At 65.5% G+C, this 16,803-nt stretch overlaps 1 protein-coding gene across 4 annotated transcripts in view; it reads left to right on the top strand.

Annotated features, from left to right (window-relative positions):
- The window catches only part of STK32C (serine/threonine kinase 32C), a 46,837-nt gene that overhangs the window by 24,897 nt on the left and 5,137 nt on the right, over positions 1-16,803 (top strand). The window contains exons 1-7 of one of the 4 annotated variants that reach the window (XM_069460810.1): positions 829-937; positions 7,644-7,699; positions 10,426-10,577; positions 13,509-13,684; positions 14,550-14,585; positions 14,704-14,793; positions 16,501-16,604. In XM_069460810.1, coding sequence (XP_069316911.1) covers positions 10,459-10,577; positions 13,509-13,684; positions 14,550-14,585; positions 14,704-14,793; positions 16,501-16,604 — 525 coding nt within the window. In that variant the 5' untranslated portion in view covers positions 829-937; positions 7,644-7,699; positions 10,426-10,458. Of the gene's footprint in view, positions 1-828; positions 938-7,643; positions 7,700-7,737; positions 10,321-10,425; positions 10,578-13,508; positions 13,685-14,547; positions 14,586-14,703; positions 14,794-16,500; positions 16,605-16,803 lie in introns of those variants that run through there. The other 3 variants (XM_069460812.1, XM_069460809.1, XM_069460811.1) reach the window with 3 other exon arrangements.

The following is a 16,803-nucleotide window of genomic DNA, read 5'->3' as shown; positions in this document are numbered from 1 at the left end:
GTATAGTCACAGCCAAGGGCACAGGCCTGAGGTGTGCAGACTGGGGCGCTGGACAGGTGTGCGCAGCTGTGTACGTGCCCCCGAGAGCCCAGCTGAGGCACAGAACGTTGCCAGCCTTCTGGAAAGTTCCCTGGCACTCTGTTCCAGGCAGCCCCCCCCACCCCAGAGACAAGTGCACAGGCAGCACCGTGGTCTTGGAGGCCGACCTCGGCTGGGCCTTCCGTCTCCCCCACGTGCCCCACACCACCCCCTCCAGGCGATGTGCACCTGGTGAGTGGGGCCCAGGCGGCCTCTGCAGGTCCCCTGAGCCCCACGAGGGCAGGACCGAGGCCCTGGGGCCTGGCTGCGGAGCTGTTGGGGTGGCCTTGGGGTGACACGACCCCCAGGTGAGGGGCTCCAGGCCTGGCCAGCTGGGGCCGTGTCGTCAGAGGCAAGCCTGGGTGCCCCTGGGAGAGTGTGGGGGATGCTGGGGACAGGGGAGCTGGCGGAGGCTGAGGGGCAGCCGCCTGCCCCTCCCGCGTGGCCACTCAGCGATGCCACGTCTTCATCCTCCAGCTGGCCACCAGTGAAGAGGTGCCGTTGTCCCTGCCCGGCTTGGGGTCCGGGCTGAGGCTGCTGGGAGCAGCAGCGACGTCTGAGCGGGCTGGGGCCGTCCTCTCTGGGGACGGCTTTGACGCAGGCTGTGGAGACGCGTGACTCCCTCTCCATGGCTCCAGGCTTTTGCCTGAACCAAACCTGGTGCGGTTTGTGTTCATGACAGGCGTGCACGGCGCCCTGTGACACGTGTGCTCTGCCCTCGGTCTGGAGCCGACGCTGAAGCCTGAAGCCGCGCCAGTGACAGGAAACCATGGCAACCCCCTGCCGGGAGAAGCCTAATGGGTGGATTGGGGCTGGTCGAAGTGAGCCGCCCACAGGCCTGTGCCCCAGAAAGCTTGTGGTGAGGGCTTCCCAGGGGAGACCGTCCTGGCCTGGTGGGGGGTGGGAGCCACTCGGGGTGGAGCCACGTGGGGTGGAGCCACGCGGGGTGGGAGCCACTTGGGGTGGGAGCCACGCGGGGTGGAGCCACGTGGGGTGGAGCCACGTGGGGTGGGAGCGCTCTCCCAGTCCTGGCTGTGGGGTCCGCTTGGGAAAAGGGGGGGAAGCAGCCGTGCTACTCCCAGCAGTGCGGCCGCCGGGGCTCTTCCAGGCCCTCTGGGCTGGGGGAGGCTTTGGGGTGAGGGTCTCCCTGTGCCCCGCTGTGAACCTGGAATCAGGTGAGCAAGGCTGTCTTCAGGCCTTGGGCACAGTTCAGTTTACACACACGCAAGGGTGCATACGTGGCCTGGCGTGGTGGCACATGCCTGTAGTCCCAGCTACTGGGGAGGCTGAGGCAGGAGGATCACTTGAGCCCAGTTTGAGGTTGCTGTGAGCTGTGATGACGCCACAGCACTCTAGCCCGGGTGACAGAGTGAGACTCTGTCTCAAAAACAAAAACAAAACAAAACAAAAAAAGTGCACACGTGTACTTGAAATACATGTAAATGTACAGATGTGCATATGCAAAAGTGCACACGTGGCACAAATGCGCACACATGCAGTGCACAAACACGTATTTGCACAGAGAAGTGTGCAGTACTCACACGCATGCATGTGCACACGGCATACCCATACCAAAGCACACCCATGTATGTGCACACCTGGGCACACAAGCACACGTGTATGCACACACAACACACGCCAAAGCACACACGTGTATGCACACACAACACATCCCAAAGCACACAAGTGTATGCACACACAAGCACATGGAAGTGTGTGATACAAGTGCACACACACACACACACGTGTGTACACACAGGATACCCATGCCAAAGCACACAGGTACGTATGCACACCCAGGCACACACACATACAGGCACACACAGCAGAGTACACATGTATGTGCACACTGAGCACACACAAGTGTGATGCACGGGCACATATTCACACACATGCAAATGCATACCTGTGTACACACAACATGCACAAACCAGTGAGCACACATGCTTGTGTACACACATGTATGTGCACACACTTTCCTGGAAGTCGCTGTCATTCCCAGCCAGGTGGCATGTGACACCCCCACCCTGGCCTCTGGGGCATCTGGCTGCTCACAGACCTCCTGAGACCCCAGCCAGCCCCACGCTGTCCCCGGGGCTGAGAGTGAGTTCCAGACCCCCCTTGCAGCCTGCCCCCCTGCCCCCCGCCCGGCCCTCCGGTGCCCCACAGGCTCTCCGGACCCGGACCCCCGTCTCCCGGCTCCAGCTGCCTCCTGGCGGCTCCCTCGGGACCTGCCCCCAGGGCTGCCCCTCCAGGAACCTCGACTGTCTGGCCTGTCCCTGGCACCCTGCAGCCTGTGCCCTGCACCCAGCCCTGCTTCCCCCGGGGCGCCCTGCCACCCGAGGTTGGCGAACTCACGGGGAATCCAGCGTGTGTGGAGAGACGTGTCGGTGGCCCTGCCGCGGAGGTTCTCAGCAGCTCTCGTGTGCTTTGGAGAGCAGCTTGGGTGTGCTAGACCGGGAGGGCGCTGTCCTAGTTTACCAGGACATCTTGGTCACACAGGGGACAGCGCCTCTAAATTTACGTTTTGAAAAGAGGCCCTTGGAGCAATTAGTCTTCAAATAGCAGCAGTTTTCTTCTGGGCTGAAACCCGCAAGGACGGGTTGGGAGGCCGTGGTGCGGCTGGCTGCTCACAGCCGCCAAGTCAGCGAGGCAGAGCCTCGGGGGTCTGGCAGGACCCTCAGACCGCCGGCCTTGCCAGCCAGTGCTGGGCACCTGAGCCAGGAGCCAGCCCTGGGCAGGGGCTCTGGGAGGGCAGGGAGCTCGGCAGCCTCCCCCAGAGGGCTGGGGAGCAGGGGGCTCTGCTGGGCAGGAGGTTCTGTGGGGAGGGGGCAGTGCGGGATGGTGACCGGTGGCTCCGTGAGGGCTGCGAGTAGCAAGTGTGTGTCCTGTCACCAGGGCGCACCGTCCCGCAGGGCCGGGAGGGTGGGCTCCTGGGAGGGGCTTCCCGAGCAGGTAGGACCTGGGCGGCTTTGCTCCAGCTGTGACCAGGCCCTGCCCCAGGCTCCCCAGGCCCCACTGGGTGGAGGTCATGGGGCACCTCGACCCTGGGGTCTCCCCGTCCCAGCCAGGGGCCCCCGTGTAGGCGTTGGGGGAGTCGGCTACGCCCACGTCCCTGCCCCGGCTCTGCCCAGCACCCCGGGAAGCGCCTCCCGACCTGTGACCCTGCTCACGTGCTGTGGGCTGAATGCTTGTCATCGAAGTGAATATTTTCCAGCCATCAGCATTTTGGGGATAAGATTCCGTCACGACGAAATGGCCTTTCTCAGCCCCAGGTGTGTGCGTGGTCTGCGTGTGCGGTTTCCTGCTGCAGAACAGGCCACCCCGCCAGGCCCTCGATGTGCGGCCACTCGGGGGGTGGCGGGCAGCAGGGAGACATGCGTGTCCAGAAGGAGGCGGCTGCTTTCCAGGAACTGCCTGGACACCAGTGTTGGCCGCGTGGACTGCGGCCATGTCCAGGTCCCCTGGAGGGCCGGCCCTGTCCCCTGCCCGGCCCTAGACGAGGACCGCCCTGCTCCTGTCCTTGGCAGACAGCCCTGGAGGGGGCTCTGAGGCCACAGCCGCGCCTGTCACTTTAGGAACAGGGAGGCGTGAGGAGCCTCTGTGTGCGTTTGACAGTTCTGGGAAAGGTGTCTGTGACTTAGTGCAGGTGCTAACGTGTGTGAAAATGAGCCCTGAGCTCCCTCGGGGCAGACACGGTGCAGCCTTGGAGCCGGCCCCGCCCGCCGCTGACCGCCCCCTTCTCTGGGTCAGTGTGGGACGGCCGTCCTGGGCGGCGGCGCTTGGCGCTGCTCCCCACGGCAGCCCCGGGGCTGTGCAGCAGGCCCCCTCCCATGGCGCCTTGGCAGGAGCAGGGAGAGTGGCCACGATGGTGCGTCTTTTCCCCAGGGGACATCTGGGGACGGCAGTGCCTCCTGCAGTCATTCCCAAGGCAGCTGGCGTCGGCGCCCTTTGCTGCTCCCGGTTTTGTGCAGAGCCGGCTGGACCTCGGCCTCCCTGGAGCCACGGGCAGTCTGCATGGCGGACGTGGCCTTCCTGTGGGCTCCCCAGAACTCGCAGTGGCAGGTGGGAGCCCGAGCCCACGTGCAGGTGCACGGGACCCCCAGCCCCACCTGCAACCCGGCCCAGGGCCCGTCCCGTGAGGTCTGGGGGGCGTCTGCAGGGCCACGGACAGATCACCTGGGCTCGGCCTCGGTGCTGGGCCCCTGCTGGCATCTGCAGGGGGCCTGGAGGGCGGTGGGCTGGCTGGGTCACGGGGATGTCAGGCCCGACCGCCCTGTCGCTGCCTCACAGACGGCCCCCGACTCCCCTCCACGGCCCTGCGGTGGAGCACCCCACCCTTCGCGTGGGCCCCACAGTGAGCCCCACACCCCCTCTGTTTTCAGGAAGCCTCCGGGCCACACCTCCTCCTAGTCCTGAGTCTCTTCTCCCTCCTGCCCCATCTTCCCGTGCACGGCCGGGCCCCTGTCCTCCGTGAGCCAGGGCGCAGGGGTCATGGCCCACAGTGATGGGGGCGGCTGGAGAACCCCCAGCTGAGGTCCTGCAGCTGTGGGGTGATCCCTGTGGTCCCCGGGGCCTCCCCGCGGCCAGGCAGGGGCCGGGCAGCCCGCAGAGACTCCATTGATCTTGGCGGTCGCCCTGATCGCTGATTTATGACAGTCCCCGCGCTGTCTGAGGACGGAGATATCAAACACTGGGACACGGTCCAGACTCCTAGACTGGACGGGACCCAGGCCGAGCAGTGCAGTCTGGGAAGTTGCCGCTGGACGTGGTTCATGGGCGGAAGCTTCTACCGGAAGCAGAGGGGGGTCCGGCTTGTGGGAGGCAGGCGCCGGGACTCCAGGCCCTGGGCCCGTTCCTGGGCAGGAGAACCAAGATTGTTCTGGAAGCCGGGGGCCCCAGAGGCCTCAGCTCTGCCTCGGCTGGTGCCGCGGCCCGACTGTGTTCCGGAGAAAAGGCCAGGCGAGGCGTTGCTCCGAGACCAGGCCTGGGGCACAGGTGTGTCCCCAGGGTGAGACCCCATCTGCCCTTCCCTGTCCTGGGCGGACGCGGCACTGGCCGAGCGGAGCCCCACCGGAAGTTCAGTGTGTCCCAGGGGTGCCGAGAGCTGCCCTGCGGCCTCATGAGTCCGCGTCAGAACCAGGACTCCGGGGAGGGTGACCCTGCGGGTTCCTGGCCACACGGTCCACCACCTGCCAGCTGGGTCCTCCGAGACCCGTAACGCCTGGACCCGGCCCGACCTTGAGGCTTCAGGTCCCTGTAGGACTGAGGAGTCTGGGCTCAGGGGCCGCAGCCGCTGCCCTACTTGGCATTTGACCTTCCTGCCCCAGGTCCCGAGATGTCCTCGGAAGCCAGGCAAACAGTGGCTCGAGCCCCGGCAAGAGGGTCAGTGATCGGCTGCCCCTGGGGCCCTGTGTTGCGTCCCCAGCATGTGTGGCGGGACGGTCCAGCTCCGTGTTCCTCCCTCCCGGCTGCGCCCAGTGCCTGGCTCTGGCTCGTCCACGGTCCGGGGCGGCCCGGCCCCTCCCAGCCGGTTGAGTCTTTGCTCCCAGCAGACCCCGGCGCACAGGGCCTGGTGACGGGGTGACTTCTGTGTGCAGATTCCTGCCTACACGGGGGGCTGCCACGGCGCCCAGGGGACAGGGGAGGTGCCCGTTGCAGGAAGGAGCTGTCGGGCCGGTTCCGGCTCCTCTGCCTGGCCTGGTGTCCCCCGAGGCAGGGGTCTGAGCATGAGCCCCTCGGCCCCGCGAGTGGCCAGAACCTCCGGGGGCTGCGCAGCTCCGCAGGGCGTAGGGTCTGAGCCCCAGGGGACGGTTTCCCTCCTCATGGGGGCTTTCTGGCTCATGGGACATGGGACAAAACTTAACCAGCCTCTGCACGGGTCTCAACAACTTGTGACGTTGGATTTGTTGTTGCTGCTTGCAGGTGACCCCCTCCCTGGCAGGGCGCCCTATGTGGGGAGCAGGCTCTGAGGCCCGGGGCCTCCTGGGCGCCCGTGCGCGGCCTCACCTGCTGCTGTGGGTAGCTTCTCCAGAACCACCTGGCACCCGCCTCCTGGGCCTCCGAGGGTGTCAGGCGGGCCGGGTGTCAGGAGCAGAGCCGTCCTTCTGGGTCCGCAGGGGACGCCTTTGCGGGGTGCAGTGCCGTGGGGCTGGTGACAATGGCGGTGACTCACGGCGCCCTGCGGCAGGTCTATTTTTACTCTCCTGAGCCCTCTCTGCCGTCCTCCTTGGGGGCATTTTCCTGTCAGTTTTACTAAGAGCCCTGGCTGATGAAAAGGCTGCGTTTTAACCTGGGATCTCGCTGGGACTCAGCTCCCCGGGGACGGCTGGTGGTTGGACAGCGTCCCTCCCACGCCACGGCGCGGACGGCGGTTCCCAGCCAGGCACTCGCGCGGGGCAGGCCCTCGTCTCAGTCTCAGGGGAGAAGGGCTCAGCCACTCCCCGATGCTCGTTAGGGTGTGAAGTCCACACACAGGCGAGAGAGAATTCTGAGTTTGGGACGGAAAGAAGCACCAGGTCTATTTTGTTTCCGGAGAGACGGCGCCGCAGCGGGAACCGGCGTCGGCCCTACGGCCAAACACTCTGAACTTATCAGGGCCGTCTGGGGACGGGAGGGTTATGGCGGAGGGGCCAGTACGGCAGACTGGATGGGGCCGATTTGGGGTGGGCAGGGGACACCGCCCTGGGTCCTCGGCTCTGTGCTGGGAGTGGCAGAGGCTGCAGTGACCGTGGGCTCACGTCCACGCTGGGCCTCCTCTGCCTGTGGCCGGCGCTCCAGGAAGGAGGACAGGGGGTCCGGGGAACACAGCCTGGGTGGAGCCCGGGCGGGCAGAGGGTCCCTGGGCCTGGGCTGCCCGGCAGAGCCCATGTCCCCGAGCTGGCCCACAGCCGGGCCCAGCCCTGTGCCTGCCCAGCCCCTTCCTCTCCCTCCGCGGTGCAGGCCCCTGACCCCCCTCGGTCCGTGCTGAGCCGGACACTCCCTGGACTCTGCCTCTGCCGGGGGCTGCAGGTTTCTGAACCAGCCTTGTGCGTAGACCGGCACGGGCGTGAGTCCCCAGGCCAGGTCAGAGAGACCCCGGCAGTGTCCGCCCCGCCCGCGGCGCCTCCCATCCTGCTCCCCTCGCCTCTGCCCACGCAGGCGGCTCCACGCGGCCGTGCCAGTTAGGGGCCAGGGAAGAGCCAGCTGCTCCTGCACCTCCAGCCCCCTGTGGAGGCGAGGGCGGGGGCTGGGGGGAGGAGGGTGCCGTGCGTGGGGTCTCGCTGCTGGACAGCGTCACGTGCCCACCTCACCCACCACGTTCTGCCCTCTCTCTGGGTTTCCTCCTCTTCCTCCCAGTTTTGCCCCGTTACAAGCACCGGGCTGTCCTTTAATGTCTGGCGGGGTCAGGGGACGATGCCCGACAGCAGCGGGTGCGTCTCGCCTGCCTGGACGGCCTCCACCTCGAGGGCGTAGTCTCTGAGCACAGGGCTTGCCTGAGCCAGGAGGCTGCAGGGCTGCCGGGTGGGAGCGGCTCCCGGGCGGGTTCTGCCACCTTACCTGCCGTCCTCTGTTTTACTCCGCAGTGAACTTCGACCACTTCCAGATCCTGCGTGCCATCGGCAAGGGCAGCTTCGGCAAGGTAAGGCAGCGCCCGGGGGCAGGGCGGGCCCGGCACGCTCGAGGCAGGGCCGTGGCGCCGTCCTCCGGGTCCACCAGTGAGGCCGTGGGCGCCCCTCCCGCAGGGCAGGCCGGGCGCTGGGCACCCACTGGGCCACCATGCGGCCGACACCTCAGCGCCAGGAACCGCTATGACACTTGGAGGCCAAAATAGCAGCTGGCCCAGAGGCCCGGTCGTGCCCGCACCCGGCCTGGGTGTGCAGGTGACAGGTCCTCAGCTGGTCCCCGTCCCTCCTGTCCGCCAGACCTCCCGCCGGGCTGGCCTCCCTTCCTGATGCCGCGTAATTATCACTCACATAGGCCTAACGAGCCTCAGAAGGGTCTGGAGGATGAGTCACTCCTGTGGGGACAGTTTCCCCTCAGCTGTCCCGGGGGGCCTGGCCACACAGCGTCTGTTTATGGCATCCCTTTTTAGCGGGCTCGCTCTGCCCCCAGGCGAGAGACGCAGCGCGTGAGTGGGTCTGTCCCCTCCTCCCGCCGTGTCACACACGGTGGCTGCGCTGGGCTGAGGCCTGGGGACATGACAGCCCTTGCACAGATGTGTTGGAAAAGCTTCTTGCACCGAGGAGAGAGTATTTCCAACGTCTCTGCGCTCGCCCTGAGTCTCTGATTGTCTCTCCGCGAGGACACCATGCTCGGCTTTAGGGCCCAGCCGGACCCACGGTCCGATCTCCGGATCTTCAGCTGAACAACATCTCCCCGACCCTCACCCCAGACGAGGCCACGCCTTGGGTCTTTGGGGGTACACGTGGACCCACCGTGGGGCAGCTGGAGGCGTGACCGCGAGGGGACCGGGGAGGAAGCGTGGCGGGTCCCCTTGCGCAGGGCTGCCACGCAGGCTCACAGCTTCTCCTGAATTGCGGTGGAGCAGGAGAAGGATGCCGCCTGGTGTGCAGAACCCCACAGCCCACTTTGGGGGGAAGACGCCTCTGGGTTTTCTGCGGGAGACGGGTGGGCTGCCGCCTACAGCCCCGGTGGGCTCCCCGAGGGCGGTGTGCCTTGGCAGCGGGAGGGCCTTGGAGTGAAGCCAGCTTGGCTTAAGGGTAGATTTGCTGGCAACTTCGGTCGTGCGGACGTCAGAGAGACCCGGGACCTGCAGGTTCCATAATTACCAGCCGGTCCCAGCAGGGTGCCTTTCCAGATGGCCCCCGAATGGGTTCTGGTTACCAAAGACGACGGCAAAACATGTGCAGACACCTTCAAAGGGTCCCTGCGGTGGGGCTTTGGGGGCAGTCGCCAGAGTCTCTGAGGCAGAGAAGGGCGTCAGGGGTAAGGGTTGGAAGCCCACAGGGATGGCACCATCGGGGCCCTTCTGCAGCCTGGCGAGGGCTCGGGGGAGGAGGGCTAAACCGCAGGGGAAACTGAGGCCAGCCTGAGCCTCCTGCACACAGCCAAGCTCGCCGAGGATCACTCGCACCCCGGCTCCCTGGTCCGGGGCAGAAGCCCTGCAGCCAGGCGGCGGGGTCCACGGCCAGCATCCCCCACCGGCGGGGTGCGGGGCGAGAAGGCCAGAGAACCCTGCAGTGTCCCTTCCGGACGGCGCGAGGAACCTCGGGCGACACGTGGTAGAAAGGAGATTCCGGGATTCCGGGATTTGGAGCAGGGGCACCTGCAGGGAGGTCCCTGGGACTCGGTGGTTGCCGGGTGCCAGTCTCAGTCATGGTCTTCTTCGCAGAAAAATCTTAAACCAGAAGGCATTTCTCATAAACTCTTCTTGGCAAATGCTTCCCTCAGAAGGAAAGGCGTGTCCCGCGGCAGCACCGCCGCCTCCCCAGGCTCCAAGCCCCGGCTCCTGCTCCTTCACGACCGAGACCAGAGCGTGTGGAGGCCTCAGCAGTGACCCTGGTCACCTGTCCCGGGGCGGTGTCTCCACGCTGGCACGGGAGGGGGGTTGCTGGCTCTGTAGCCGCCATTTTGCACCGCAACTCCCGGCCCGCCTTGGAGATCTTTGCCCTCGATTCTGGCTGACGTTGCTTGGCCACAAGGGACCCCCGGCTGGTCTTACGCTTCTCACTGTTCTGTCACATTGATCTTCTCTGCGAGCAATTAGCGCCATCTTAGCGGTGCCTGTGCGATGCCAGCCTTGCTGGTCGACACTGACAGCTCGCTGCTCGGAGGGTTTTGCACCTCGAGTGTGCAGGGACCAGGGACCGCCGTCCCCGGGGGCTCTGCTGTGATGGGAACCGGGCGCCTGTGGGTCTGCCCCGCCAGCCTCCGTCCTCGCAGGACCATGTGCAGGGGACTTGCCTCTTGCCGTGCTGGGACTGGACGGGGGTCTTCTGAGGCACGAGGCCATGCGTGTCCAGGGCGGGGGGTGGGTGGCTGGTGCGGGTCCCAGGTGCAGGGCCTGTCAGGCGCGTCCTCCTGGCCGTTCATTCCCCAGCAGCCCCCAAGACGCTGCTCCTCTGTGCCCCGGGAAGGCGGCACTGGGATGTGGGAAGGTGAAGCCACCTGCCCGGTCATGGCTCGTGGGGGCAGCCCCTGGGCCAGCAGCCCCCGCGCCTGGGGGCTCCTGGGCTGGGTCCTGGCTTCTCACGGGAGGTGCCCGTTCACAGCCGGTCCCGCTGCAGTCTGGAGTCCCAGGTGTGTCCCAGGCGTCTCAGAGGTGCTTCTGCTGCGTCCAGGCGGCAGAGGGGGCCGCAGAGCTCGCGTCCCTGCGTCTGTGCTGAGCCGCCCTCTGCCCTCCAGGTGTGCATCGTGCAGAAGCGGGACACGGAGAAGATGTACGCCATGAAGTACATGAACAAGCAGCAGTGCATCGAGCGCGACGAGGTCCGCAACGTCTTCCGGGAGCTGGAGATCCTGCAGGAGGTCGAGCACGTCTTCCTGGTGAACCTCTGGTGAGCTCAGCTGCGGGGACAGCCCTGCTGCAGGGAGACCTCCCGCCCCCCAGGCTGGTGAAGGGGCTGCACCTCCCATTTCTTCTGGCTCTCGTGCCGTGGGGTCACCCCGACACCCACGGGTCCTGCCGCCCCGCCCCGTCCACTCACCTTCCCGTGCCCCAAGCCAGCAGGGCTCAGGCGTCCACAGCATGTTGGGGTCAATGCAGTGTCCTCCCCGGGCCTGCTGGAAGCCCGGGGCCTCCCCACAAGGGAGGGACACTGTCAGTCGGGGAGAGTTGAGGGGCCTGACTTCGGGTTCTTCTCAGAAAATGAGCACCGAGACCCGCTCCGGGAGTGCAGGAGCTGCAGGCTTGGGGGCGGGGGGTTCGTGCCTGTCCTCCCTGGGAGTCCTCCCTCATGCAAGGGTCCTCCCTGACTGCCTCCACAGTGGGCTCTGTGCTCTGCGATGTGCTCACAGGTGGGTGTTTTCCCCAGAAGCTCCCGCACAGCACAGGATGTTCGTGGCAGCTGGAGAGTCACGTGACAAACTGTCGTGGTCCTAGTCCCGGTCCTGGCCAAGCAGCCCCTGGAAGATTTAAATACCCGCCCCCCCCCCAATATGTCATCCAATGTGTCACCTGGTTCTCCATTAGCCAAACTTAACGGGGGGACAGCCCGGCTGTGTTTAGGGATAGCAGAGAGCAGGGCCGGGCGTCCTCGTAGGCAGGGGGTCTGGCGCCAGCTGTCCCCGGGACTCGCTCAGAGCCCAGACCTGCCCGGCTGCTTACCTGGGTCACTGCGGTAGGAAGAAAAACACCAAAGTGGATGTGGCCACTTCCCAGAGGCTGTGCGGTGTGGCTCAGAAACGGCGTCACGTGGCTCCACTCCACAGTTGCTGGGGAGGAAGGAGCTGGGCCGTGCTGTGCTGGGAGCCCGGCCTTCGTGCTCTGGACACAGATGCCGATGGAGCCTCGGCCCCGAGCGTGGGGAGTGCAAGGAGTGGCCGTGGCCTGTCCTGCCCCCTCCCCACATCCCCTTGGCACCTGGCCACTGTCCTCACCACTGTGGCCCCCGAGGCACTCACAGCCATCTGGTCTCCAGGCAGGCCGAGGGCTGGCAGGGCGGACCCTGGCTTTATGGCAAGTGGTCTTGTCTTCAGCATTCTGGGCAAAGGGGGCGTCCAAGCACCAAGCGCCCTTTGGACCTGCCCTGACACCCGACGGCCAGGGAGGGTCAGGCCTGGGTCAGACACCTCATCCTCGATGGGGTGATTACTCCTGCGGGTCAGTGGGGAGGAGAGGAGCTCACTGTGGGCTGGTCCCCTAGTTCCCAGGACTGACTGCCATCGGGCTTGATGCTCAGCAGCAACGTTGGCACTGACGCTTCTTACAAAGAGGGAGACCCAGGGTTTCCTCTTCCGGGGCCTGGGGCTGCCCGGGAGGCCGTGGGGCTCCATGGTTAGGAGCATGGGCTCCTGGGCTGAAGCTTTTCCCTCCCCCTCTGCTGCAGCACCTGTCCCCACCCCCACAGGCCAGCCTGTCAGGGGATGTCTCCTGCCCTTCTGGGGCTATGAGGGGCAGGGCCATCACAGCCTTGCCTCCAGGTGTGGGATGTCACCTGCCCTTGTCCACTGCTCTCCAGGGCCCCGGGATCATCCTGGAGCCTGGCATCCTAGGTCCCTTTGCTCTGTGGCTCTGTCCCCACGCCCTCTTCCCCAAGCCCCACCTGTACCACTCTTTCCAGGCCACCCCTCACTGCGGATGAAGGTGGGAGGCTTGTGGAGGGCAGCTAGAGGGACATCCCATGAAAAACAGTTCTTGTGACTTTATTCTTGAAAGATCCAGTCATTTAGCAACTACAGTTATCTCTGCGAGCTCGCAAAAGAAATTGCAAAGTGGAAGGAGGTCCTTAAAAGTATTGTCTTGCTATAGCCGGCATCATCTTCATCATCACCATCACCACCATCATCACCATCACCATCACCACCATCACCCCCATCACCATCACCACCATCATCTTCGTCACCATCACCATCATCATCATCGTCACCATCACCATCACCACCATCGCCACCATCATCATCACCATCATCATAGTCACCATCACCACCATCACCATCACCGCCACCATCATGATCACTATCACCATCATCACCATCACCACCACCACCATCATCATCGTCACCATCACCATCACCATCACCACCGTCACCCCCATCACCATCACCACCATCATCTTCATCACCATCACCATCATCATCATCGTCACCATCACCATCACCACCATCGCCACCATCATCATCACCATCATCATAGTCACCATCACCATCATCACCACCATCATGATCACTATCACCATCACCACCATCACCAACATCACCATCACCACCATCATTATCACCATCACCACTGTCACCATCACCACCGTCACCATCACCACCATCACCATCACCATCACCAACATCACCATCACCACCATCATCGTCACCATCACCACCATCACCATCACCATCACCACCATCATCGTCACCATCACCACCGTCACCATCACCACCGTCACCATCATTACTACCCTCACTACCCCTGTGGCTGCCAGTTATTAAGTGCCAGCCGCTTGCCCAGCACCGGGCCAAGGATTTCACCCACACTGCCTCATTTTTTTTAACAATCTTCCAAGGAAGATATTTTTATCCCCATTTTACAGAAAAGGAAATCAGGGCAGCCCAAAACAACCCGGAGACGTGCACAGCTATTTCTGCTCTCCAGTTGTCACTCACAGGTGTCTCTGGCCCCAGCTGGGCCAAGGGGCTGGGCTCAGAGTAGCTCCGAGCAGGGCTGGAGTCAGCGCCGTGGGCGGGGCGCCGCGTAGGCGAGCTGTGTGTCGGCTGTGGCAGGAGCGTGTGTGGCTCCCCGGCCGTGCGCGCGCCAGAGCCCCGCTGGGTGCCCGCAGGTACTCCTTCCAGGACGAGGAGGACATGTTCATGGTGGTGGACCTGCTCCTGGGCGGGGACCTGCGCTACCACCTGCAGCAGAACGTGCAGTTCTCTGAGGACACGGTGCGGCTGTACATCTGCGAGATGGCCCTGGCCCTGGACTACTTGCGCGGCCAGCACATCATCCACAGGTGTGTGCACACCTGCCGGGGGAAGCGCCTGCCTGGGCCACTGAGGGGCGTCCCCTCCGCAGCAGAGGCTGGTCTGGCTCCTCTGCTCCACCTGTGCCCGCAGCCCTGCCCGGCTGTGGCGCCCGCCCGGTCAGTGCCGGTCCCAGGCTCAGCCCCACAGCGGCACACCCAGGGTCACCTGGGGGGGGGGGTCCTGTCCAAGCAGCCCCACAGGGGCTCTTGTGCACGGACCATGGGGACTTCTGTTTAACTACAGGCCTCTGTTGGCCCGTCCACCATGTCCCTGGGGGTTCAGGCTCGCTTTAACGTCAGCTTAAAGCGATGAGGTTGGGAAGCAGAGAGGAAGCGGATTAGGAAGCAGATAAAATTAGGAAGCAGAAATTGGGCTGAAACTGCAGCCACAGAACAAAATGAAAAACTCTCTGAGGTATAAATAAAGTCCCAGAGACCTCGTTTCTGCACCTCTGCCCTCGGGGCTTCTGTCATCTGGTCGCGATTCAGGCACCAGACGGTCACTGAGCCCCGACTGGGCGTCTGGAAGTTGGAGCAAAGTGAGCACAGAGGCCGTGTTGGCCGGGGACGTGGCAGGACAGACTGTGCTAGCAGTTGCTTTTGTCCTTGGCCCCCTCTGTGTCCAGTGCGGGGGTCCCCTGCTGTCTGGGCCCAGGCCGCCCCCTCCGCAGGGCAGGGAGTGGCTGCTTTTTCCTACTCTGCCCCCTCAGGGGCAGCCCCCCAGCGACCCGCCAAGCCTCCCGGCCTCTGCCTCGGTGGGTGCGGGGTCGTCCTGGGAGCCCCCTCTGCCAGGGGTTCCAGGGCAGGAAGAGGGTGGGCTCCAGATGCATCTGCCGCCTTCTGCCCGCTCTAGAGACGTCAAGCCCGACAACATCCTCCTAGACGAGCGAGGTAAGCGGCCGGGCGTGTGAAGGCCACGGTGCCAGCAGGCGGGTGGGGGCGGGGGTGCCCCGGCCGCCAGGACGCAGCTCTGGGCCTGGCACAGGTGCGTTGCCCTCTCTCCCCGCAGGACATGCGCACCTGACCGACTTCAATATCGCCACCATCATAAAAGACGGGGAGCGGGCGACGGCGTTAGCGGGCACCAAGCCATACATGGGTAGGCGCATGGCGGGTTCTGGTGGGGAGGCCTGGGGGGGTTCTGGTGGGTAGACCTGGGGGGGTTCTGGTGGGGAGGCCTGGGGGGGTTCTGGTGGGGAGACCTGGGGGGGGTTCTGGTGGGGAGACCCGGGGGGGGTCTGGTGGGGAGACCCGAGGGGGTTCTGGTGGATAGACCCGGGGGGGTTCTGGTGGGGAGGCCTGGGGGGGTTCTGGTGGGGAGGCCTGGGGAGGGTTCTGGTGGGTAGACCCGGGGGGGTTCTGGTGGGGAGGCCTGGGGGGGTTCTGGTGGGGAGACCTGGGGGGGGTTCTGGTGGGGAGACCCGGGGGGGTTCTGGTGGGGAGACCCGGGGGGGTTCTGGTGGGGAGACCCGGGGGGGGTCTGGTGGGGAGACCCGGGGGGGTTCTGGTGGGGAGGCCCGGGGGGGTTCTGGTGGGGAGACCTGGGGGGGTTCTGGTGGGGAGACCTGGGGGGGTTCTGGTGGGTAGACGGGGGGGTTCTGGTGGGGAGGCCTGGGGGGAGTTCTGGTGGGGAGACCCGGGGGGGTTCTGGTGGGTAGACCTGGGGGGGTTCTGGTGGGTAGACGGGGGGGTTCTGGTGGGGAGACCTGGGGGGGTTCTGGTGGGGAGACCCGGGGGGGTTCTGGTGGATAGACCCGGGGGGGTTCTGGTGGGGAGACCTGGGGGGGTTCTGGTGGGTAGACGGGGGGGTTCTGGTGGATAGACCCGGGGGGGTTCTGGTGGGTAGACCCGGGGGGGTTCTGGTGGGTAGACGGGGGGGTTCTGGTGGGGAGACCTGGGGGGGTTCTGGTGGGGAGACCTGGGGGGGTTCTGGTGGGGAGACCTGGGGGGGTTCTGGTGGGTAGACGGGGGGGTTCTGGTGGGGAGACCCGGGGGGGTTCTGGTGGGGAGACCCGGGGGGGTTCTGGTGGATAGACCCGGGGGGGTTCTGGTGGGGAGACCTGGGGGGGTTCTGGTGGGTAGACGGGGGGGTTCTGGTGGATAGACCCGGGGGGGTTCTGGTGGGTAGACCTGGGGGGGTTCTGGTGGGTAGACGGGGGGGTTCTGGTGGGGAGACCTGGGGGGGTTCTGGTGGGGAGACCTGGGGGGGTTCTGGTGGGGAGACCTGGGGGGGTTCTGGTGGGGAGACGGGGGGGTTCTGGTGGGGAGACCTGGGGGGGTTCTGGTGGGTAGACGGGGGGGTTCTGGTGGGGAGACCTGGGGGGGTTCTGGTGGGTAGACGGGGGGGTTCTGGTGGGGAGACCTGGGGGGGTTCTGGTGGGGAGACCCGGGGGGGTTCTGGTGGGTAGACCTGGGGGGGTTCTGGTGGGGAGACCTGGGGGGGTTCTGGTGGGTAGACGGGGGGGTTCTGGTGGGGAGGCCTGGGGGGGTTCTGGTGGGGAGGCCTGGGGGGTTCTGGTGGGGAGACCTGGGGGGGTTCTGGTGGGTAGACGGGGGGGTTCTGGTGGGGAGACCTGGGGGGGGTTCTGGTGGGTAGACGGGGGGGTTCTGGTGGGGAGGCCTGGGGGGAGTTCTGGTGGGGAGACCTGGGGGGGGTTCTGGTGGGTAGACGGGGGGGGTTCTGGTGGGGAGGCCTGGGGGGGTTCTGGTGGGTAGACCCGGGGGGGGGTTCTGGTGGGGAGGCCTCGGTGCGGGTCGGGCCTCTGGCCCTGTGACAGCCCGGCTGCTCTCTCCTCCTGTCCGGAAGCTCCCGAGATCTTCCACTCCTTCGTCAACGGGGGGCCTGGCTACTCCTTCGAGGTGGACTGGTGGTCGGTGGGGGTGATGGCCTACGAGCTGCTTCGAGGATGGGTATGAGCTCCTGCGGACGGCGGGCCGGCTGCTCCCGGGGGTGGCCTGGGTGCTGGGGAGGGACGTGGCTGCCATGTGGCCCTCGGGGTGTTGTCATCTCCGTCAGAGAGGTCGCACGCTTTCAGCAAAGCGTCCGGGTCGCTGATCAAATGCTTGGGTGAGCGAAGGAAGCGCAAACGCACGGCGGGGTCCCGGGGCG

The sequence above is a fragment of the Eulemur rufifrons genome, chromosome 28, assembly GCF_041146395.1.
Source record: "Eulemur rufifrons isolate Redbay chromosome 28, OSU_ERuf_1, whole genome shotgun sequence".
NCBI classification, from domain to species: Eukaryota; Metazoa; Chordata; class Mammalia; order Primates; family Lemuridae; genus Eulemur; species Eulemur rufifrons.
This window is presented reverse-complemented; position numbering and strand designations above follow the sequence as displayed.